At 46.2% G+C, this 25634-nt stretch overlaps 1 protein-coding gene across 4 annotated transcripts in view; it reads right to left on the bottom strand.

Annotated features, from left to right (window-relative positions):
* Window positions 1–489: 489 nt before the first annotated feature.
* Window positions 490–25634, bottom strand: part of LOC146861881 (uncharacterized) — a 133124-nt gene continuing 107979 nt past the window's right edge. For all 4 annotated transcript variants that reach the window (XM_085641052.1, XM_085641053.1, XM_085641055.1 and 1 more), the window contains 3 exons: window positions 23152–23265; window positions 16703–16819; window positions 490–1559 (listed from right to left, as the gene is read on the bottom strand). In XM_085641052.1, the coding sequence (XP_085497178.1) occupies window positions 880–1559; window positions 16703–16819; window positions 23152–23265 (911 nt within the window). In that variant the 3' untranslated portion in view covers window positions 490–879. The remainder of the gene's footprint in view (window positions 1560–16702; window positions 16820–23151; window positions 23266–25634) is intronic.

The raw sequence follows: 25634 nt of genomic DNA, 5'->3' as shown, positions 1-25634 counted from the left end.
CATTTTAATGGACATAGCTGTAAAACGCACATACTGTATTGCCCCTTTTACAGTATTCCTGCCAGATTTTCAGATGGGCTAAAGGTACATAAGAGGGTAGTTGGAGGAGAATGTCAGAGAAGCCGTGGAGGGCTACAAGAGGCAGGAATACGGGTGGTGGTAGGCAAGACCAGGATATGTGAGAAGGATTAGTCAATGCCGAATCATATTTTCTTTGAGGGGAGGATCAGACACAGGGATGAAACTATAGGAGGGTTAGACCTGCAGTAAAGAGGTTGGGGATTCTTAGCATGTCAGTGGGGAATGAAAACAGATGGAGCATTGGAATGAAAAGAGAAGATCACTGAATAAGTATGGAAGAAAAAGATCAAGCACAGAGATACAAAAAAGTCCCAAAGGAAAGAGTGCACCGTCTGTCGCAGTGGCAGATGGCAAGTGAATAGGATCCAGAGGGTTATAATAAGGTATTTCAAAAAACAGACAAAGACATAGTGGTAAAACAAAAGCTTGTATTCAAAACACAGGTTGAAGGTATTTACATAACTAATGTGTCTGCTTTCTTTTTTATAAGCAGGAAATTCACTTGGAATTCAAGAACGAGTTAGCGTCATACTCCTGTTCCATTGCTTACCGTGTTGGTAAGCCAGCGGTCAGTTCTGTTTGTATTCGGCTAGTTGTTGGATATGTAAATAGTTTGGGTGGTTGGCAGTCTTCATTGTGTCCTTCATGGGTATGATGTTATTTGTTGAAAACGCTGTTGCTAACTTCCCTTCTATGGTATCCATCACCTTTTGTAAATCGTACTTCTGAGCACCAATAAATAATGTATTAACCTTATATTATTTGTTAATTTATTTTCAATTTTCCTGGAAATACATCCTATAAAGTATGTTTTCTTCGATGTTGATTAAGATCACCTTTCCATATGAAGCTTCTATCGCATTCAGTACATTTGTAAGGTCTTTCGCCCGTGTGAATTCTAACATGCCCATTCAGATTATATTTCCTATTGAATCTTTTGTGACAGAAGGAACACATATATGGTTTATCACCTGTGTGTGTAGTATAATGGGAGAGTAAATTTGCTTTCCGAAAGAAGCTTCTCTCACAGTAAGTACATGCATATGGCCTCACTCCTGTATGTGTTTTCATATGTTGAATAAGCTCTCCCTTCAGATCGAATCTTTTATCACATTCTGTACATTTGTATGGTGTTTGACTTTGACTCTGCTTCAGCTTTGGAGGTTGATGAAGTACTGTTATGTTTGTCGGATTACTTTCACATTCTTTATTTTTCAGTGGTAGTCCTAGCTTTGACCTTGGCTGATGTACACTGAAATGCATTAAATTGCTGAAATCTCTTTCACAGAACATAGTTCTCTCTCCTCTTGGCTCCCAGTATCTTTCTGGCCCCAGCTGACTAGTAAAGTCTGTTCTGTTGTGACAACTCTGGAGCTCGCTGGCATTGTTTGTCTCCAATATAGCACCACATGGTTGGCTGTTTTTACTAAACTGCATAGGCTCTTCCACTTCCTTTTGTCTGTTGATGCTTGTAACACCTGTTGGACAGGAAGAAACAGCTCACATTAGCTTGCTATTTAAGAGAATATTTTGAAATTATTAAACAGGTTAGACACATGAAAAATAGCATACATACAATTAATACAGATAAAGATTCATATATTTTGTCTTTGGGTATCAAATCAAAAAAATGGGGAATAGTGGCCAATACGATGAAAGGGATCAGTAAAATGTGGGATTAAATCCAGTTCTCACCAGTTAAGATGTTAAAATCCTCTGTGAAAAAAGTAGAGGTTAGGTTATTGTTTTTTTCTGTGTGTCTAGAGGTGTACGATTATCAGGCCTAGTTGTACACTGGTAAGTGTCAGAACATTCTCCTGGCAATATTACATTAGATTAAACAAATCTAGCTCTGCATCAATAAAACAAAAAATGTGAGATTCTAGCTGTGATAAGTACCCGCAAAGAGCCTCATGATTATTAGTGTTTCAGCCTGCCACCTGTGGTGGCTCCTCCCCTAAGGAGGAGAGGCATCGCCCCACTGCTCTTAGAGCAGTGAAATGGGGAAAAATAAAACGATAATAACAAGATCATCCTTTTATTTTTGGGTGCTGCGGGCTGGGTTAGGGCGAGGGGGCAGGGCTGGTGGCTCAGGGTGGGAGGAGGAGTGGACTGTGCACACTAAGTGAGCATGACTGCTTGGCTGGCTGCTTTGGCGGGCCAAGCAGTCATGCGCGCTTTGCATATTCCCCACTGTGATGGGCTCCCTGTCCAGATCTGAGTGCCGATCCACTGCGCTCAGAACAATCAAAACGCTGGGAGCCTGTGTGCTGGGTGGTTCCTGCAGCTTCTTCCGGACTGGAGTCAGGAGAGCAGAGAAGTGGAGGAGAGACGCGGCTGCCGGAAAAGGTGAGTGTTTATTTTTCTATATTTTCAAGTTCAAGAGTGTAGACTTGGAGCACGAGGAGGTTGGTGGGTGGGATGCAGGAAGTGGCATTTCAACTACCCATTGTGAAAAGCTAGGTTCACCAACTGGTTTGAAGGTGTATAGACTAAAATTATTTATGACAGCTCTCCAAAATCATTGTTGGAAGGCGGACCCCGAGGAGTCGGCGAGACCACCAAAGGGGGCCCTCACACTGGTACGAAGTAGCCGAGCGCTGCCGAGAAGTCTCCTGAGAGATCCTTCTCCTATCACGTACTAGCACAGTAACACCACCACACAGGACTCAAGGAGGTTGTCTCAAGACAAGCAATTCTTTATCAGCAATAAAAAGGTTACGAGGTCAATATTTACACGAAGGGATCGAGGGATCCACCAAAAGTCTCAGTGTCTCTTTGGAAGGGTAGGGGTAGCGGGACAGTCTTTGGCAGGAGTGCGGTACGTGGGTACCTGGGGCCCAGTTCTTATCCTCAAGCTGGAGGACCTCCGGATCTCGGAGGGGTCGAGCCGCGACGGCGTCAGCAGGGCTCCGGCGTACAGGTCGTGGAGAGCCGCGATCCAATCAGCAGGGCTCTCAAGATGGTTTCTGCTCAGCTCGAGCCGCGACGTCGTCAGCAGGGCTCCGAGGGAGGTTTCAGCGAGGTTGGGCCCCGACAGCGTCAGCAGGGCTCCGATGTTCCAGGTGGCTTCAAAGTGTTCAAGAAGGAGCCGCGACGCAGTCAGCAGGGCTCGTGATGGTTCCGACAAGAGTTCTTCTCCGTAGGGTCAGCAGCGATTCAATCAGCAGGGCTCTCGACTCCGGGATACAACTGCCGATCTGTGGCGGGGTCGCCCCAGATATAGGTCTGGAGCCCTTTGATGTCCGGACCCAGGCGCCCGGTGGGGGCGGAGAGGCCGGGTGGAGGTGGCCAGACGCCCAGCAGGAGAGGCGCCAGGCCCAAGGGAGTTGCAGGGCGATCACACCTCGAGAGGGGAGGACAGTTGGGGGTCCCATCGATACTGTCCTCCGCCGGGGGCGATGAATTGGTTCCTGCGGCACCCCCTGGCCAGTTCGTGGTGCCTCGATGTCGGAGCTTCGCTGGGGTCGAGGCCGGGTTGAGCGGGGCCGCGCTGGCTGGTGCACAGAGTCACGTGGGTGCCAACAAGATGGCGGAGCCACGAGGAGTATGCGACCTCGTGCAGCTCAGGATGAAGGGCCTCGGTGCAGTTCAGAAGGGTGGCCCGTGAAGGCCGGGGCGGGGAACGGGCACAATCCACGGGGGTAAGGACCATGCCACGAGGCCGGGTCCAACAGGCGTCCCCCCCAGGCGAAGGCATGGAGAGTCACCCATCTCCTTGGGGATTCTCCTCGTCAAGGCGGAAGAAGCGGAACAGGCCGTCGGCGTTGGCGTGGTCATTGCCGGGCCGGTGTTCAATGTCAAAGTCCATCCCTTGTAGCGAGATGGACCACCGCAGCAGCTTGGGGTTCTCGCCCCGCATTTGCATTAACCACCGCAGGGGCCGGTGGTCTGTCTGGACCCGGAAGTGGGTACCGAAGAGGTAGGGCCGGAGTTTCTTGAGGGCCCACACCACAGCGAAGGCCTCACGCTCGATGGTGCTCCATCGTTTCTCCCGGGGCAGTAGCCGTCGGCTGATGAAGGCCACTGGTCGGTCGAGCCCCTTTTCATCGGCCTGGGACAGGACGGCCCCGATCCCATACTCGGAGGCCTCCGTCTGCACCACAAACTCCTTATTGTAGTCAGGGGCCTGTAGCACCGGGGCAGTGCACATTGCGGTCTTTAGGGTGTCGAAGGCTGCTTGGCAGCGGGGTGTCCAGTGCACCTTCTTGGGCTGCTTTTTGGACGTTAGCTCTGTGAGGGGGCCAACAATGCTCCCATAGTCCCGGATAAACCGCCGGTAGTATCCGGTGAGACCCAGGAAGGCCCGGACAGCGGTCTGGGTAGTGGGGGGTTCCCAGGCCTGGATGGCATCTATTTTCGGTTGGAGAGGGGCCACCTGCCCGCTCCCCACTTGATGGCCCAGGTAGGTCACAGATCCGTGGCCGATCTGGCATTTGCTGGCCTTGATTGTGAGCCCGGCCCGCTGGAGGGCGGCCAGGACGGCTTTAATGTGAAGGAGGTGCTCTGCCCAGTGGTTGCTGTACACGGCAATGTCATCTAGGTAGGCCGCGCTGAAGGCCTCAAGCCCGGCCAAAACCTTGTTCACCAGTCTTTGAAAAGTGGCCGGGGCATTCTTCATTCCGAAGGGCATTACCCGAAAGTGGTAATGCCCATCCGGGGTCGAAAAGGCGGATCTTTCTTGGGCGCCGGGGGTGAGCTGGATCTGCCAGTACCCGGCGGTGAGGTCCAGCGTGCTCAAGTAGCGAGCGGCCCCTAAGCGGTCGATGAATTCGTCGGCCCGGGGTATAGGGTGGGCGTCCGTCTTGGTCACTGCATTCAGGGCTCGGTAGTCCACGCAGAATCGCAACTCCGGGGGGTGGCCGGGAGCTGCGGCCTTTGGCACCAGGACGACAGGGCTGGCCCACGGGCTGTCGGAGGGTTCGATGACCCCCAGGGCCAGCATCTTCGTTACTTCGGCCTGGATGCATGCCCGCACTCGGTCGGGTACCCGGTAGGCTCTGTGTCGCACGGGGGGGCTCTCCCCGGTGTCGACGTCGTGGACGCACCAGTGGGTCACCCCCGGGGTGAGGGAGAAGAGGGCTGCGTAGTCCTGCAGCAGTTGCTGGCAGTCGTTGCGCTGTTCCGGAGTCAGGGAAGAGGCGAGTTGGACACCCTCGATTGTTCCATCATGGACGTTGGACTGCAAGAGGTCGGGCAGGTGCTCGGAGTCGTCCTCGCCCCCCTCGTCGGTCGCCAGTAGCAGGCTCAGTTCGGTCCGGGCAAAGTGGGGTTTTAGCCTGTTAGCATGTAGGACCCGGAGGGGGTTCCGGGGGGACTCCAGGTCGACCAGGTAGGTGACGGGACTTTTCTTCTCCACTACCTTGAAGGGCCCGGTCCACTTGTCCTGGAGGGCGCCGGGTTCAACCGGGGCCATGACCCATACTTTCTGACCTGGCTCGAATTCTATGGTAGAGGAGTTCCGATCGTACCACCGCTTCATGTCCTCCTGGCTGGCCTCGAGGTTGGCTTCGGCCATGGCTCGGAACTTGCGGGTCTGGTTTCGGAGGGTCAGGAGGTATCGGTAGACGTCAGGAGGGGCGCCTTGGGGCTTCGTCTCCCAGCTCTCTTTGACCAGGCTGAGCGGTCCGCGGACCGGGTGTCCGTACAATAGTTCAAACGGGCTGAACCCCAGGGACTTCTGCGGGACCTCCCGATAGGCAAACAGGAGGCACGGCAGCAGGACATCCCATCTCCGCCTGAGGGGCTCTTCTAGGCCCTGGATCATTCCCTTTAATGTTCTGTTGAACCGCTCAACCAGTCCATTCCCCTGAGGGTGATAGGGGGTCGTGAACTTGTATGTGACCCCGCACTGCTGCCACAGGGACCGCATGTATCTGGAAATAAAGTTCGTGCCTCTGTCGCTCACCACTTCGCGGGGAAATCCCACTCGGGAGAAGATCCCCATTAAGGCCCGGCCTACCACGGGGGCCGTTATAGTTCTTAGCGGGACCGCCTCCGGGTACCTGGTGGCGTGGTCCACGAGGACCAGGATGAAGCGGTGGCCCAGGGCGGTCTGGGGGTCCAGGGGCCCCACGATATCGATTCCGACCCGTTCGAACGGGGTGCTGACGGCTGGAAAGGGTTGGAGGGGGGCCTTGACCCGACCCCCCGTCTTCCCGCTGGCTTGGCAGGTCTGGCAGGACCGGCAGTGGTTGTCCACGTCTCTCCGCATCCGGGGCCAGTAGAAGTGGGTCACCAGACGGCTGTACGTTTTGTCTTGCCCCAAGTGTCCGGCGAGGGGCACATCATGTGCCAGGTTGAGCAGGAACTCCCGGAAGCGGAGGGGGACCACCAACACTCGGCTGGCCCCGAGTTCTGCCACTTTCTGCTCACTGTATAGCAGGCCCTCGGCCCAGTAGACCCAGTGGGTGCCGGTCTGGTCCCCGTTGGTTTGGGCGGACGCTTGTTGGCGGACCCCTTCGAGAGTGGGGCAGGACTGCTGCTCTTGTTGGAACTGCTCCCGGGTGGGGCCCCCTTCGTGTCGCCATTGTGTCAGCTCTGGTAGGGCGCACGGGGAAGCCATCTCTTCGGGGGAGGATTCACTAGGTCCAGGGTCGGTGTCCGCCTCCCCCTCGCTGCTGGCGGGAGGTGGTGCGAGCCCCTCGGGCTGGGCGGCCCCGGAGGCCGAGGATGCGCGGGGGGCCCGGGCGGTCATGGACCGGGTGATGGCACAGGCCCAGTCAGATAGTCCCAGCATTCGGAGGTGCTCTCGTCGCTCTACTTGAGCCCAGGGGGAACTCTCCAAGTCGTTCCCCAGGAGGCAGTCGACGGGGGCGTCGTCGCGTACCGTCACCTTCAGCAGGCCCGTCACCCCTCCCCACTCGAAGGGGACCAGGGCCATCTGGCACAGGCTTTCGCTGTTGTCGGCCGTCCGGACGGGACACAGCACATTCGGTAGGATCTGTTCGGGGGTCACCAGGTGGCAGCGGACAGCGGTGACACTGGCGCCGGTGTCACGAAGGGCTTCGGCCCGTTGTCCATTGACCGTGACCAGCTGCCGGTACTTCTGGGTGTTGCTTGGGATGGGGGTGCAGGGTACCATTTCTCGGCTACCCAGGCAGACCAGGGACATGGCTGCCGGCTCCCATTCAGTGGTCCCTCGGTCGAGGGTCTCCTCTTCCTCTTCTCCTTCTCCCAGGGCGGCAGCCGCCAGCTGTCGGGGTCGGGGGCCCGCCGGCCCCGTTTCTTCCGTTCAGGGGGCAGACCAGATCGCTGGCATAGTGTCCGGTTTGTTGGCAGCCGTAGCACGTTACTGGTGGCCGTGGTCCGGGTCTGGCCGGGGGCGCCCCCCTTCGGGCTAGGCTCGGGGAGAGTTGTTGCTGCGGTGGCCCTCGAGGGGGGCTCCTGGGGGCCCCGGCGGGAGGGTCTCGGTTCCTGTTCGGCCCTCCCCCTCCACCGCGTTGGCGGGGGGGTCCGGTGGGGTTCCTCTGGTACTCCCCCATTGAGTTCCGGGGGACCCGGGAGTTGACCCATCGATCGGCCTCGACGGCGAGTTTTCGCGGGTCGGTCATTTTGCTGTCGAGGAGGTGCTGTCTCAGTTCCACGAAGCAATTGTTGGAGAGATGTTCCCACACGATGAGGTCGACCAGCTGCCCGTAGGTGGTTACTTTGCTACCTTTGATCCACCCTTCTAGGGCCCGACTGAAAAAGTCCACATATTCCACCCAGGTGGTACCCGGGATTTTCTTGCAGTCTCTGAACCGCTGGCGGTACATTTCGGCGGTTAGCCCGTAGCGGGTGAGCAGAGCCTCCTTCATGTGATCGTAGGAGGTCATCTCCTCCTCCGGCAGCTGGAGCAGTGTGTCTCGACCCTCACTCAGGAACCGCCCCCACAGGCCCGCGCCCCAGTCTTTTCGGGGCACCCGATGAGAGGTCATGGCCACCTCGTAGGCCTTGAACCATTGTTGGATGTCGTCATTCTTGTAGTACTCCTTGACGACCTCTTTCGGGATATGTACCTTGGTCTCGGCAGGCGGTAGAGTGTCTCTAGTACTGGGGGCGTTGGTCCCTCCGTTCTTGGCCTTGATTTCGAGCTCCTTGAGACTGCGCTCGTGCTCAAGGGTCAGTTTCTTTTCCTCCAACTCCCGGTGTCGTCTCTTCTCCTCTATCTCCTCTTGAAGCCGTAGCTGCTCTAGGGCCAGTTTCTTTTCTGCCAGCTGGAGTTCGCCGTCCAGCCGCAGTCGTGCGAGCTCTAGCTCGTGGTTCCGGACCTTCTCCCGCTCTCTTATTTCTTCTTGGGAGAGGCCGGTTTCTAGGCTCTTTCTTCCTCCGGTTGCCGGAGTCAGTGCGGTTGATGTGGTCTCAGTCAGGGGCAAGGGACCTTCTTCCTGGGAGGGGCCTGCCCCGGCCTCCAGCCATGTCCTCAGAGCTTTCTGCATGTCCTCTTTGGTACCTAGGCCGGTGGTTGCAATGCCTTTGTCTTTGCAGAACTGTTTTAACTCTTTATGCGTATATTCTTCCAGCCGTTCGGGCTGGAACTCAATTGTCGCGTTGTTTTCCTGGCTGCTCATGATTACTGTTCGTTTGGATGGGTAGCTAGTGGGTACTGGCTGGTACGTACTGCGTTCGGCTCGGATCCCGTCGCTGGCCACCAAATGTTGGAAGGCGGACCCCGAGGAGTCGGCGAGACCACCAAGGGGGGCCCTCACACTGGTACGAAGTAGCCGAGCGCTGCCGAGAAGTCTCCTGAGAGATCCTTCTCCTATCACGTACTAGCACAGTAACACCACCACACAGGACTCAAGGAGGTTGTCTCAAGACAAGCAATTCTTTATCAGCAATAAAAAGGTTACGAGGTCAATATTTACACGAAGGGATCGAGGGATCCACCAAAAGTCTCCGTGTCTCTTTGGAAGGGTAGGGGTAGCGGGACAGTCTTTGGCAGGAGTGCGGTACGAGGGTACCTGGGGCCCAGTTCTTATCCTCAAGCTGGAGGACCTCCGGATCTCGGAGGGGTCGAGCCGCGACGGCGTCAGCAGGGCTCCGGCGTACAGGTCGTGGAGAGCCGCGATCCAATCAGCAGGGCTCTCAAGATGGTTTCTGCTCAGCTCGAGCCGCGACGTCGTCAGCAGGGCTCCGAGGGAGGTTTCAGCGAGGTTGGGCCGCGACAGCGTCAGCAGGGCTCCGATGTTCCAGGTGGCTTCAAAGTGTTCAAGAAGGAGCCGCGACGCAGTCAGCAGGGCTCGTGATGGTTCCGACAAGAGTTCTTCTCCGTAGGGTCAGCCGCGATTCAATCAGCAGGGCTCTCGACTCCGGGATACAACTGCCGATCTGTGGCGGGGTCGCCCCAGATATAGGTCTGGAGCCCTTTGATGTCCGGACCCAGGCGCCCGGTGGGGGCGGAGAGGCCGGGTGGAGGTGGCCAGACGCCCAGCAGGAGAGGCGCCAGGCCCAAGGGAGTTGCAGGGCGATCACACCTCGAGAGGGGAGGACAGTTGGGGGTCCCATCTATACTGTCCTCCGCCGGGGGCGATGAATGGTTCCTGTGGCACCCCCTGGCCAGTTCGTGGTGCCTCGATGTCGGAGCTTCGCTGGGGTCGAGGCCGGGTTGAGCGGGGCCGCGCTGGCTGGTGCACAGAGTCACGTGGGTGCCAACAAGATGGCGGAGCCACGAGGAGTATGCGACCTCGTGCAGCTCAGGATGAAGGGCCTCGGTGCAGTTCAGAAGGGTGGCCCGTGAAGGCCGGGGCGGGGAACGGGCACAATCCACGCCACGAGGCCGGGTCCAACAATCATGAAGGACTTTGTGCGGTGGGAACCTCCATCATTCTCCTTGGTTAGGTAGATTAACATGTAAAAATGCTTACCCTCCCTTTTCCAGCCAATCTCTATTGCTAATCCTGAACACAAGCATGTGTTCCTGTTTTGTGATAATTTCTACAAATTTCACCAGTGGTGGAGCCTAATGTCTAAAACTGATAAGGGGGCAACGCCTGTATTTTATTAAGTGGCATTTCGGGGAAGCTTCTCTACAGGCTATAGTACATGGATCTGCAGGCTATAGTACATGGGTCTATAAACACTCTCTAAAGCGTACCACGATAAAATGAGTTAATTGGGCTGACAAGATCAACGTTATATTTTATAATGATGCAGGATGGGTTTAATGTATTGCAAAATCCACATTAGAGCAACAGGTGACTGAGTGCACATATTCTGTTCATGTTTGAGCTGAAGTACTATTTTTACCGATATGAGCAAAATTTGTGAAGGTGAGATAACACCGGACCTGCAAACTGCCCTACTGAGGTGCCCTGAAGATCCTTCCTCTTACTTTAATGTTTAAACTAATCTAATTATTTTGTCTTTATTACCACAAATTCGTAGTCCCACGGGGTTCTTTCTGTTGGAGCTTGGTTTGTGCAAATACATTATGGATTGCGAGTCAACATATAACAAATGAATCTTTAATCTTTTTTTGCAAACAACTCTAAATAAAAAGAAAAACTAGGATTTGAAGTTTTCCTTCACCATGGGATTATCTCCAATATTCATAAAAAGTTTAATAGAGTAGCAAACTAACCCAACCCTAAATGCATTATGACAGATACGGTAAGATCTTTTATGCAGACAACTTGCTTAGTGAGGTGTGATCCATTTATCAATCCAGTAGACCAAATACAAAAAACGTTTAGCAAAAGGATGGCCTTATTTCCATGTGACTGCTTTACAAATACATGGCATAGGTACATTTCTCATCAGAACAGCTGTAGCTGCTTTCCTTCCTTAGAGTGGATTCTTGGACTACCTAGTAAAGGTTTAGTTGTTTTTAGTAGGAATGTCCAATACAAGAGACTATTAAAATTTGTCCTAGCGTATATCGTTTGTATTTGCTAAACAGTAATATGCAGAGTATATAAGTACCATTACACCACAGAAGTTGAAAATGTGAATATATTATTGCAGAAATAGGTTGATGAATATGAAAATCAGTTAAACCTTATTACAATGAAAGACCATTTAAGGCTCATTGGAAGATAGTGCTTGTAGTTCCCTCATCGTCCTGAGTGATGTTCTAACAGGTGATGGTATTGCGGAGTAATTGCACCCGTGTTGTAAAACATGCGGGGTGATGGTATGCGGGGTAATCGATTGCGGGATCACGTCATATATTCGTTATAACAACCATAGAAGCAACCTTCCAGAAAAGATGCTGTAGATCAACTTTATGCATTGGTTCAAACAGTGGGCCCATAAATTTAGCAAGAGTAAGGTTTAATTCGCATGAGGGTGAGTATCTGACTAGTGGCAAAACATACCATAGGCCCTCCAGGAACTCTTCCATCAGTAAAATCGCAAAAAACATATGCCAGAGAAGGTGACATTAAATAAGCGGTAATAGCAGAATAACTGTAATAGAGGGACACCGCAAGCCAGATTTAGACAGTTAAAAAAGATAACGTAATGAAATAATGCAATTTCTTCCTCTAAGGTTCCCAGGTCAATCTGCCTGCTAGGACACCACATACAAACTCCCCTACACTTTAAGGCATAAGCAGATCTCATTTAGGATGGTTTGTCTCTTTTAAAATAGGCATGTACTTATCTGGAAGATTCAACTATCCATTTTCTAACTGCCCAGAAGACAGGTGGTCAAGTTCAGTGACAGTTCGCTCCGTGGATGATCCTAACAGACACTCTAGACAGCTAATCTGATTCGTAATGTGAGGCTAGTATGCCTTGGTGTTCTGTAGACTTGATATTCCTTGCCAGCATCCAATGCCATGCAGATTCAGCGTCTTGAGGAAGAATCATGGAGCTCACCCATCCTTGTCTGCTTATTTAAAAGGCAGTGGTTGTGTTCTCAGTTGCAGGAGGATAGGACTGAATGCGCAAGCCAGAAGTAAGGACCTTGAAGCAAGATGCACTGCCCTCAGTTCTGGTATGCTGATGTTACTGCTTCTTTCTTTGAGCGTTCACATCATCTAAGCTGGGATGCTGTGCATATGGGCACCCAAGAAGCATCCATTACCAATGTTTAATGGTCCGAGGAAAACAGAAGAAGGCACACTTGAGTACATTCTTTCTTTGACAGCACAACTTAAGGGACTGAAAAGTTGTGTTAGGTAGTTATCTGAATCTTGTCCAAGTCCCCATCTCCTGATACCATTGAACCTCTAAGCATGCTTTAAGGGGTTTCACTTGTAGTCTGAAGTACCACATTAGGAAGATGTACAAACAATATAGTCTGGAAGAGGACAGACTTGTATGACTGAAGGAAACTGAGAGACAGAATCTGAAAATGTTCTCCAGGTTGTATTTTCTAGTGTGGATACAGTGATGTATTCAATAGTTGGAGTATGTTAGCTCCAAAAGCCTACTGGCATGACATCCGGTTAAAAAAGAACCAGACATCACACCAGTACGCTTTTGGAGCTAACATACTCCAACTATTGAATACATCACTGTATCCAAACTAGAAAATACAACCTGGAGAACATGCAGGAAACCCCATTTGCATGCTAAGCCTTGAAGAAGTCCCAGAGGGACGAAACGCATCGGCTATCAATTGCATGCTGTGTTTTTAAAAACAACTCATTAATAAAGAATATATTTTCGAAGGAAGAACGACTCGTACAATGATTTACTGAGAATATATTATTTTGTTTTCTCTATTTGTGGACTATGGATTACAACCCATGTTACCTGATTAACTAACTGTGAAACTGAGTGCTGAACCACGTTGTGTGTTTTGGTTAGGGGTTTTTCTTTTCCCCCATATAGAGACGTAGGTGGGTCACGTCTCTGGTTCTTTGCACCATGTTGCAAATATAATCTCTTACTACAATTACTCAGTGCAGGACTTGTGTGCCTTGACCCTTCTTTGTTCTAGAATCTGAGAATGTGTCAGCTTAACAGACAGAAATCTATTGTGCAAAGAAGACATTCTTCCATTTGCCTTGTCCAATTTTTGGATGCTGTGAGTTGGATTCATTCAGTGTTGATTTTGTGAGTTAGAGACACAGATTACGTAGAAGGTCTATAATCATTCTTAAAAACTCCAACATACTTTGATTAAAGGAAGTCTTAACAATCCAGTTGTCTAGCTATGGGTAAGCAAATATTCAATTTTTTCAAGCGTTAGCTGCTACTATTGCCATGTATTTTGAAAAATCATTGGGAGCTGACTTCAGACATAAAGGTAGAATTCTACATTGATGGCCTTTCTTTGTTGCTTTAAAACAAAGGAAATACCAATGTTTCGAGCAAAATCAGACATTAAAATATTCATCCTGCAGGTCAATGGAACCGTTCTTTTGCCCTTGCTGTAAAAGTGGGAAAATCAGATGTATCACTAGAATCCTAAATAGTTACCCCTTGACAGACTTGTTTGCATTCTTGCAATCTATAATGGGACTAAATGCCTGTTTCGGGATTTTTCTTTTTTTTCCATCAGGAAATTCTAATTTGTTCCTTTGAGGTTTCTGACCTATCTCTGTCACACTTTCCTTCGGTAGGATTTCTGTCTCTTGAACAAGCCAGTCCAAAATAGGAGGATCCCTCAGAAGAATAAGAAGAGGGGTAACCAAATATCTGATTTCGTCACCATTCTGTACAATATCTAGCATCCATGTGTCCTTGTCCATGCAGGGAGATGGATGGAAATGCACCCTCCATTGGGGTGCTGTTCAGCGCATTTTAACGAGGAGCAAGGGGCTACTCTGGGGTTTGGCAGACACTGCAGAATGCCATAAATTAGTACCACTGTCAACCCCAAAATTTCCCCACCGCCTTTAGAAGTGGAGGAACCACTGGGTTACTGACTCTGCAGCTTCTAATAGCTGACCCAACAGTAATCCCTGGCTCTGTCACCTGTCTGCCACAGGACTGCAGCGTTCTAGTGCTGATACCCTACCCTTTTGAGGGAAGGACAACTGCCACTGATTTTACCTGCCCATATCCACCATGTAATGATTTAAACTTTGCACATGCTTTGGCAAACCTTCAGTGCTTTGAAGACAGTTGCAGGTGGCAGCTTCCTTCATAACATTGAGATCCCCGCCAGCTATGGTTTAGGTTCTGTTGATGTTCATACTGACGGACCTGGAGGCTACTAGTTGAGGTCTCTGCCATGAGAAAAGTTCCAGTGCTATAAATGCTTCTGATGACCTTCAGGCATTTATTTCCACTTTCAAACCATGCATTGTTGCAGTAACACCGAGCAAGTTTAAGATATGAGCTAGTTGCCTCTGTCCAATGTGGGGTACACTGTTGTTAAGGGGTTTCAGCCTCCACCCCCTAGCAATTCTCAGGAGGTTATGAGGAGAAGGGACAATTTGCTGATGTTGAGGGTGAGATCTAATTCTTTCAAGACTTGCAAGGTGGTAAATGTTGTTAGTTTGAGTTTCTGTAACGATTTCATCTTTTGTAGCAGGTCACCCTTGATGTCAAAGGTATGGTGCAGTGCACTTTGTAAAGATTTGTGATGCAGACTTGAGTCTAAATATTAGCACTTGGTGTTGGTATTGTTGATCATCAAATAGGCATACTGAAGATATTTGGGATATGATAATAGGCAACTAGCTGATCGACTGAAGTGAGGAAATGACTGATTCAAATCCAGCATGGTAATCGTGTGATATATTTGTTTTTTGTATATTTGGTTACATTTCTCAGATCAAAAGTGGGTCGCCAGTCTTCAGTTTTTTTCAGGATGCCATTTGGCCCATTTTAACCCACTACATTTTTTGTAAAGTGTGATCCTTTGTTTTTTTAATGACATTCAGATAATGCAGTTTCCTCCGGAACATGTTTTGATATTTGGGAAGGACATGCAAGACAAGATGCAAGACTAAGGGAATTTATTGGAACCTAGAGAGGACTGGAAAGAAATAGGCAAACCCACAATTAGTCACCATCTCTTTTTCATGGAGGAGAGTTATAGGACGGAGGGATTCCTAGTTGCTATTCTGATTAATAATGGCAAATAATTAACATCCACAGCCAGGGAGAAATACTGAGTCTGAGGGGAAATCACAAACAAAAAATATGAACTTTGCCAACCAGAAACTACCTGCCAGGTTAACGGATTCAAATGTATTTTGAATTAATGTAAATAGAGAGAGGTCTTTAATGGGACACCTAGAAAGATGACATACAGGAGACGTTTCTGAGGGACCAATGCGTCACCCAACCGGAAAATAGGGAGAGTGATCATAGATGGTAAGGGTTTGAAAAACGCTAACAAGAAAATAGGTTGTTTTGAGCAGTACATTACAGGCATGTTTCTCAATAACTTTGGACGGAGTAGAGAAATCAAAATATGCTGTGTGTACAAGTGTAGAATTTGTGTACGGTTAACATCTTTAATAGGAATGATGGTGGATTGGGAAAAAGCTGGATCAAGACACTGTTGGCAACAGGAGAAGGGTGACACACAGAACTATCAAAGTCATTTAAAAGAGCAGGAATTGATTAAATCCACGTTTGAAGGAATCAGATAGTCTGGGTGCACTATGGTTTGTCACACTTGTGCCACCACAAGTTTGCAAAGTAGGACAATGAGTTTCAGTCAATACAAATGAAACACAAAGGGCAGCTGTACACATTTTATTGTCTTACTGCAGAAAAGAACTGGGTATCATTTTGGTTTTTACTGCCACACCGAAGTGATAATTTGGAAATTGGTCTCTTAGTGAAGAGTGAGGAGTTGAATATTGGAGGAAGAAGACATCCTAGTGCCAAGGAGAACTATAAGTAAAGAAAACCATTGGGATTCTAGGAAAATTATTAGTTTTGTTTTGATATTTTATGCGAAGAAATGTGTAATATCCTCTACGAGTTGTGTATGCAGATTTACATGAGTACAATTCAATTTTAGAGTAGGTGTAGGTGTCCGTGTCCGAACTATTAATTGTGAGCTTGCATAGCTTTAACTATTTCCAACATGCTGTAGAATCATAGAAGCCCTTGTTAGATTGCAGTTAAGTTGGAGTAGAAATTGACTCCAAACTATCTCTCGCAAGCAAGATATCTCCTCTTGTCCCAACTTTCTCTTTCAATGTGAAGAATCTTAAAAAGATCAATCTTTTTTTAATTAAGGATGACACTGGACTCCTTTTATCTAGCACACCAGAATACTTACCAATGAGAATACAAACTCTTCAGAAGAAGGCTACTTGCCTGATCATGGGAGTCTCAAAATGTAGTCATGCTTTTCTTTTGGATCTCTCTAAACAAACATATTCTGCTCAAACCACTTATTATTGTACTTAAGGTCACACACCGTTGTTCTCCATTGTTCATTCAAAAACATGTTAAAGTGTTTCGACCTGCTAGAGTATTGCGTTACTCCACAGCTAACATTTTGATAATAGCCAAACTGTCCAAAAATAAACTGTGAGGGTGTAGTTTCTCTGTCTTGGAATTCACTTCTAAGTTCTAATGGTTCTCTAATGAATTTAGATATGAGCTTAAAACTGGACTTTTATAACAGGCATTGTAACGCATCTCCTATGAACTACGTTTAGTGTTTGTTATGTGTAGTGTGCATGTCTCTGAAGTTCAACTAGCGCCATGAAACCTTAGGGAAACAAGTGCTATACAATGTCATTAACATAACATGATATTATTAGCTCACCTGTTGGACTAGTTGTGCATCCTATGATTGTGTTTTCCTGCTGGTTATCGGAATAGCTTTCTTCTTCTTCTTCTTCTTTTATGTGTATAGGAAGAACTCCTGGGATACTGCCATGTTCTGTTAATTTACAAAAAGTAAAGTTAAATTACATTTCATACCACACAGCTTTTAAACATATAATATTTGGCAGTGGCTATCTACATTTTTTAAACCAATATGATTGTGCCTTAAAGAAAATGCGTGCTGATAGGTCCAAAAACCTCTAATGGCTATCAATCCAAATAGGTATAGGACGATAGAGGGCCACATGTGGAAATAAAATCAGTTCCCCTTAATCAAGAAACACAAAAAGTGAGGATTACAGAATGTCCCATTATTTGGTTTCTGTTTGGGCCGGAACTGTAACACCTTTTAATGGATGCAACAAACAACACAGTTAAGGAAGGAATGCTTGCATTATTCTCAGCCACTGACAATCGCTTTAGGGACGCATTCTAGTCCGAAGAATTTTGTCCACCATGCCGGTCATATGCAAATCAGCCTTAGTCTGGCTCCAATAGGAACATTCTAGACAGAACTGCGACACCAGGTCACCTTCAGATGGTAACACAAGCAACCCCAGACCAGATGGAATGGATTGTGAGACACACAGTACTTATCAGTGGCTGTGATTAACTCAAGCAATCCACCCATCACATTTTATTTTCCTCAGTGCAACGGGTATGCCCAGAATTGGATCCCATGCTCACTGTACCATAGAATCCAAGCCGAACTCTAAAGTCAAGGTCCAAATAGGCTGAAACAGGCCTGGGGTAGCTTGTGTTCCTGTTCAGAGGGGGCCTGGCCTGGCCACGCGGGCTAGGCTGTTCTTATAGGAGCAGGACCAAAGCTGATCTCAGTGCAACGGGTATGCCCAGAATTGGATCCCATGCTCACTGTACCAAAGAATCCAAGCCGAACCCTACTGTCAAGGTCCAAATAGGCTGAAACACACCTGGGGTAGCTTGTGTTCCTGTTCAGAGGGGGCCTGGCCTGGCCTGACCACGCGGGCTTGGCTGTTCTTATAGGAGCAGGACCAAAGCTGATTTGCATATGACTTGTTCTTGTCTGAGGTGGCATGGTGGTGAAGAAAAATGATTGGCTGGCAAGAGTAGTTACCAGTGGCTGAGGTTAACTCGAGCAATTCCACCATCACTTTTTTCTTTTCATCATTTAATGGAAGGCCCATACAGCATACTGAGGAGTGCAGAGTACTCAAATGTATATTGATAACAAAGTGAATATTATTTACTCCTAAATAGAATTGCATTTTCATATATCATATAAAGGTGCTCAAACACAGTGTATAAGAAGGAGGCTACACTAAAACCACAGGAAAGGGAATCACTTGCTGGTATTTATAGTACCTATAATAAGCAGTGCCTCAAGTTCAAACAACTAGATAAAATAGTCAAGGTCTTTACGGACTACTACCAGGGCTTGTACCAGGAAAACAATTGGGGTAGATGTAAAAGGGCGGAAAGAATTAAGGTGTTTGGATTGATCGCAGCTCGTGGAGCAATTTAGTTCTACCTTGGAGCGTCCATTTATGCTTGAAGTGGTGAGAACAGGCTTAAAAAAATTTCCCATATAGAAAAACCACAGATGCCATCCCAGCAAAATAGTCTAAGTTTATCGTAGGGCTCTTCACATTAGTTTTACAAGTAATCTCTGATTTTGACAACGGGCTCAGGATCTTCAGCACATAGAATGAGGAATAGGACAATCATCCCTAAGTAAAACAAGGACATGCAAAGGTCTGCTGTTCATATAGACCGATTGCACTGATTAATTTAGATGCAAAGACCAATGTGGATATGCCACACACATTATTAAAATCATCACCAAAATTGTCTCCCCTATGCAACATTCATTCTATTGGAAGCTGAAAATGTTTTTTAGGTTAAGGCCTTTCTTAGTGCATACAGCGGGTAAGATGTGTTTAGCACCTATATATTTAGGTTGTGCATAGATATTATACAAGAGCAATACCCCCAATCCAGGTTAATACTGGGTTCCAATCAAAGTTCGAATCAAAGTTAATTAATGTCATTTAGGGATTGAGACCGGGTTGACCACTTTTCCTATTCCATTTTCAGTTTATCTAGAACATACTTGCACACCAGAGGCTAAGAGAAAATAGACTTTTGTGTGTAGTCACAAAAAGAAAATTTCAGCTTGTGCCAATGACTCGGTAGATGTGGAATCATTAATTAGGGTTACTAAGTTGGATGCTCGACAATTTGGCTTAATATCTGCAAATCTCATAAAATCAAAAGAAAAACCTCAGATCTTTACAAACCAAGACATTCTTGCAGCGAATACCAGAGTTAGTTAAACAAAATACTTGGGGTCATGAGTGCAAGTGATGTAGTTTGGATAATCAGCTTGAATCATGTTGAATATGTTGGTCTGATTAAGAAATGTAAAAGAGAAGGTATATTATAGCAAAGATGGTCATCTTACTCAATGGTTTATAACTTGTTTATGACAATCCCCCTGTAAGTTCACTGAAACTTTCTAACTTTAAAAGCTTAGACGCTGCATTTGGCAGTTTTGTATGAAATTTTATAAACTCCCCCCAACACTCACAAAGGTGGGCCTCGCTAGAGGCCAAGATGTCTGTGCTCTCTGAGCCCCTAGTGAATGCACTGTTTCTTCACCCACTCAAATACCTGAGATGTCCAGCGGTCTGCCAGACCTGGTGCACATGTGGGAAAATTGCTAAGTTGGGAAGCAGGCCCTTTTCAGTCGAGGTAGGTTTTGCAGCATCACATTAAGTGAAGGCTCTTGTGTCTCCCAGTGGGCCACTGGAGGATGCCCAGACGTGGGTCCCGGGCTCACTGTGCCATGCATTCAAGCTATCCTGGCTGATGAGGGGTGAAACCCCGAAACCGGTCCTAGGATGCTTGTTTCTGGTCCAGGGAGGTCCTGGCTTGGCAGTTCGGGCTGGACTGTTCCCATGAGGCACAGGGTCAAGACTGATTTGCATATGGCCAGGTCTAACCTGGGGTGGCATGATGAGCAAAAGAATTATGGATTTAACCCAGATCTCTTGACAGGGGGTGAATGTTTTGATTTGTTCCGCATTCCGTCCATCAATTGTGTGTCTTTTGCTTTCTCGCCCAGAGTATATTGATCAGCACCATTTCTGGCAGACTCTGCAATGTGTCAGTGCATGGAGAAGGTGGCACACATGTGACCTGGAGGAATACCAGAACACTGAAGCTTGGTGAAGTGAGTGGCGATTCAGGGCTACCAAAAATATAGGAACACAAGGATCACCTAGCACAGTGACAAGCCAGAGATGTGTGTTGGGGAGGAGCAGTCACAGGCTGCAACAGCAGGGCTATTTTTGCCTGCTGGACTCTGCTCCTGATTCAACCAAGGTGAGGCCTGCACTCCAGGTGCAGACATAGGACACCCCCCTGTGTTTGCAGAGTTCCTCTCCATGTTTTTACGTATTGCAGAGGGTGACACCTCGCCAGCCCACTAAGCAGTTTGCACTTTGTGATCCTCCACATATTCAGAGAAGACAATTGCTGCCACAAAGAAATGGAAAGCAGACATATATTTTGAGAAATGGTTCCTGGAGTAAAAGCCGCAAGAGCAGGTGGGAAGAACTCCTGGGCAGCGTGGACATGATGAGAACAGAACAGTAACTACTCAAGTCAACTAACGTGCTCATAGCAGAACAACAGAATATTAACATGATTGAAATGTTAATCCAAGCAGTGAAGGAGACAATTGTGGGCTTGCAAACTGAATTTCACAGGTTGAGCAATCTGTAAAGATGCTGTCAGCTACACTTCGGATGATGGAGGGCCAGGACTCGTTGACCAAAGATGCTTTGAGTAACCTGGCACACTTTAAGGTCTGTGCTCTTGGGAGCATAGTGCAGATTGAGCATTGTTGTGAAGTCCTAGAGAACATCACGCGCTGCAAGAGCACAATTAAGAGAACTAGTTCTTCCTTGTATTGAAGCCAATAATGGAGAATATCCTGGGTGATCTGATGGGTGGCTTGAATGGGTATATACACTGAGGTGTGCGAAAGATTTAAAGGCTTGCAGCTAAAGGGATGGCTGGCAATTCTGATTTGCAAAGTATGGTGATGGTGGTTTCTCCAGAAATTAGGGAGGCAATCCTAAGAATGATGCTGAAAGTCAAACCTACTGTGCAACTAACTTTTTTCACATGTGTGCCCAGCAACACAGTCCACGCTAAAAAAACCACTGATGGATATCAGGAGAGACTTGCTACCAATGATCATTAAGTCTACTGTGAAGATCCTTAATTCCCTTCCTAACACACCCCGCCGCAAAGGCAGCAGAGGATTGGGCCAGCTTTTAGGCTAATCTTATGTTTATAAACCACTAATCATATTTTTAAAGTTCTCATTTTGCATTTTTAACAGTGTTTTTTTACTCATGAACTGCCATAACACTAGTGTAATTTGTAATTTCTCTGTGTACAACGAAACTGTAAATTGATGATTGCTTGTAATGGTTTTGATTAACTGCACAATAAAATTTACTTACTTACTGTGAAGATGCCACTACAGTTAAAGATATGCTACTAGGGCAAACAAATTGTAGTTACACAGAGTTTGCTGCTTGGTCTTTTCCGTAGTGTTTACAGGGGTTAAAGAGATACTACTGGAGAGATAAAATAATTCCATGTTGGTCAGGGTACAATCTTGAGATGAAGTGGTGGATAGAGCCTGGCCTACAGGTGCTGCACTGTTACATTTTCTAGGGGGATGTTGTTTATAGGGTTGCATTGTTGTATATCAACTGTTTCATGCCTTTCTGTGTTATTTAGTGTCTTCCTGAAGGCTCCTAATGAGAGATGCTTTTTTAGGTTGTTTGTGTAAAGTGAAATATTGTGATATGTTAGATGTGGATCTAGTGTAATGTAGAGGACTACTGAGGTTACTGTTTTAAAGGGAACTGATGTTAATTTGTGTAAGACCCTTTGATGGTATTGCACATCTACAGTGTTGCTATACTCAAACCTCATTAAAAAATAGAAGTAACTCTGTTGAAAACTGTGCTTAAAATGGTATCACTGGGCTGCAATGAGGAGAACAGTGGGGAACCTGATGGCAGGATGATCACTGGGTCTTTCCTTATCTGAATTCCATCTGCAGGAAAAGGAAAACGTGATTCTTGCGCTGTTATAACGCGTCAACTTATTTTAGCTATGCTCATTTTAAGACTTCCTCAGGTTTTTTTTTTATTTTAACATCTGAATGGACTGGGGAAGGTTATACATCACACATAAATATACACTATATACACCTCTATATCATAGCCCGTCCCATATCAGATAGATTTCAGACTCTGGCTGTCCACCCTGGCTTAAATCTACATTGAATTATATAACACCAAAACCGGTGGTTCTAAGCAAATATGGGAATTTGAAGAGGGATTTCCATATCCTGAAATCTTTTTTTGTTATTTTGTTTAAGATCTACACATTAGGAATGTGCTTGTCCAACTGGCTGAACATTTAATGGATCTAGGTAATTTCCCTTTGGTGGTGTGAAGGACAGAAGAAGGAAAAGCTTTTGAGTATAAGAGGGCTCTATTATTTTTTGTGGATACCCTGTAGGATGGAATACCTATTCAGGTTAGGAAATGGTATGCATAAAGCGCCACTCTGTTGATTCTAAAGAGTTTCAGTAGGGCTCAAAGATTTCTCAATATAGTAGATTTAAAAATTCAACAATTTATGCTGATTCACTGTTTACGCAACACACATTGAGAACTTCACAAATGAGGGTCAGGATGGATGTACAGAGAAACCGCTGAAGGGAGGAGGATGCCAAAATGATGTATATGTTTGTGAGATGCCAGAATTTGTTGGTATTCTGGGAGGTGGGTTTGTAGAACTTAAGGCCCTATCTAAAGGGCTAAGGGATTCCATCCTGGGAGTTGCTTATTTTGGAGTCAGGGGGAGATGGTATGGGAACATGCCGCAAGAGGTGCACCAGGAAACCGGGCTTGGGTCCAGTTTGTTGGGACATAGAGGCATTGATAGTCATGTGACTGACGGATAATACTGTAGTACTGTTTGGGACATGATCACTGTTGATTGTATGGTAATACGATGAATGTATTATGTTTCAAAATAAAATGTTTTGTATGATTAATGACAATAAAAAAAGTACATGTTCATATTTTTAGATACCATTAGAACACTGATGAATTAACGATCATTCACTCTGTAACAGCAAAAATTGAACAGGAAACAAAACAGACTTGGGAGGGGAAAAAAAAAATGCTACCCTTCATCAACATCCAGCACTGTAACCATTTGGCAGTGCTTACAGAAAGCATTAGAGCTACCACTGGAGTCTTCAAGTCCACAGTCCTGCCATTTAGAAAGTGAGAAGACATGCAGTACCTGGCGGGGGCACAGTGCTTGGTTCTACTGCGGCTGTACCAGAAAAATTCAACGCCCTTACATCTGACCTGCCTTCTTTTCTCAAACACAAGTCTGTATTAAGAAAGGGAAAGTCTGCAGAACAAGATAAAACAGATCAATGTTTCAGTAAATTAACTCAATGTCAGGTACAAACATTCAAAATACTTTTCACAACTCATGATTCCACACAGAATATAACAAAGAGATTGAGAACTTTTCAGTCACTCATTTTTGAATTTTTTCAAATCGGTTTGTTGATTTTTCAAAGTTATCAACAGTATGTCATACAATTGAGTTTGCATAAATTACATGCCCTATTGGAATAAAACATTTTGAACACAACAATTTATTTGCTGTAGTGCAGTAGTAAGACCGATCTACAGTCTGCAGTGATAGTATATTTTGTCATAGTCTTGGGTGTTAAGAGCGTGTCGTCAACAGATTTGTTTAAGAAAAACCAGAAACAACAAGAACAAAATAATGGTGGTGTGCACAGGTTCCAAATGTGGTAAACAATAATGTAGGCGTTCAGTCAGGTGGGGGTGGTTAATTAATAAGATTGAAATTTTAGAGATGGGGAGCATCAGTAACAGACCTTCAGAGTTCCTATCCATGATGGCATCAGAGTTCTCAAAACTACATACAATTTTGTACCAGAGCAAGCTTTCGTTGGTCTAGTCCAGTCTTTTCTCTTTTCTTCAACATTATAGGCTGAGCTTTTTAGAGGTCACCTACTTAAACAAGTTAGTGTGCTACCTTGGCAAAAGAGGAGCTGATCCAGATCTCCAATGCATAGCACTATTATCTAGTCAACACTATGGCCAAATCCAGTAATCTATTACCAGGAAGTCTAGCCTTAAGACAAAAAATTAAGCCTAGTAACAACCATCGGGGGAGTGGAGACCATCCCTACTCAAAAGATTCTCCATTGTTTCAGTTTTCTCCCTCCAGTAATGCCAAAGTACATGGCAAGACCAGATCATGAGGAAAAAATCTGCCTCATATAGATTACATCTACAGCAGCCCGTTGCATACCATAACCGACACATTTCAGCCTCCTATGGGTCATAGAGATCAAGTGAACATAATTAAACTGCATGTACGTGAATCTAATACTCTTAGAGCACTTCTTGGCATGATTCAAGGGGTCATCCCTTTTTTAATAGCCAGTTCCCTGACTAGGTCTAATTCCCACTTGGACTTACTATGCAATTGGGTGGTTTTTGTCATGTCAACGAATGATCTGTAAAACCATGTCACTAATTAGCAAGTGTCACCAGTTGGAAGCGTAATTGTAGCACCTTGTGTCACCAGTTTGGTAGTCCTGTGCCCCCAACCACATCTCTTAGCGTATGCTAGAGAAGCATAAGTCAAAATCTGCGTGGTGGTGATGACACTCTCTTCACTCTCTTCACTCGTTAAGGAAAGGTGAGAAGTCACCTTTACTAAAGAAAACACCCATGGCCTGATTCTCAAATTGGACTTTTGCAGTAACTCACATTTTTGTAGTAAGTCCAGGAAAACACATGGCTAACCAGTGGTACTGCAACAACTTCCAATAGAACATAATGGAGTAGGGACTTAAATTAAAACCTCATAGGAAATAATGTAAAATTACATTATTTAAAATCGTTAAAAAAAATATATATAAATTAATGTTAATAAATATATAAATAGTATAAATCTATTATTCAATTATAAAATACAGAATAACCTAGTTTGAATTTCTGAAATAATGTAATAAATGTTATAGTTACTCCCCCCGCCTCCTACCCCACATATAGGAAATGCAATGGTTATTTTTATTATTATGGCTGTAATTTCACCCTCGCACGCTGGGGGAACATGATAGCGGTGAAGCTGTACTGTTTGTACTTCATTGTTACCTGTCTTCATTTGCTTCTATGGGCATGGGCTGATGTGACAGACTATCCCTTTGAAAGGATCCTGTTTCTATGTGTCAAATTTCTGTCTTTGTCAAATCATATAAGATCTCTATTATATTGGAAATTTAATAAACAAAGTTTCAAAAACAATGTTATTGTAACATGTTTTAATAACCTATTTTGAATTTATAAAATGAATGTTACTATAACATTTGTTACATTAATTTTTTTAATTAAAAATCATTTATTAAATATTGTATCATTACATAATAAATCTGTACTATTTTATATATGTTTGACATCAGTTTATATTGTTTAAATTTGAACCATTTTGAATAATTTTATTTAACATTATTTTGTATGGGGTTTCATTTTAAGTCACCACCTCCCTTATTTTCAATGGGAGGGTGTTGCAGTACCAGTGGCTGGATCTATAGGGCTGGACTTTCTACAAAAGTGCAGTTAATGAATAGCAAAAAAACGTAAACTTACTCAAAGGTGTATGTTGCTTTTGTGAATAAGGCCCCCTATGAGAATAAGTCATGCTCAGTCCAAGTGGACACAGTGCGGACATAA

This window comes from Triturus cristatus, chromosome 2_2 (assembly GCF_964204655.1).
Source record: "Triturus cristatus chromosome 2_2, aTriCri1.1, whole genome shotgun sequence".
Classification (NCBI taxonomy): Eukaryota; Metazoa; Chordata; class Amphibia; order Caudata; family Salamandridae; genus Triturus; species Triturus cristatus.
This window is presented reverse-complemented; position numbering and strand designations above follow the sequence as displayed.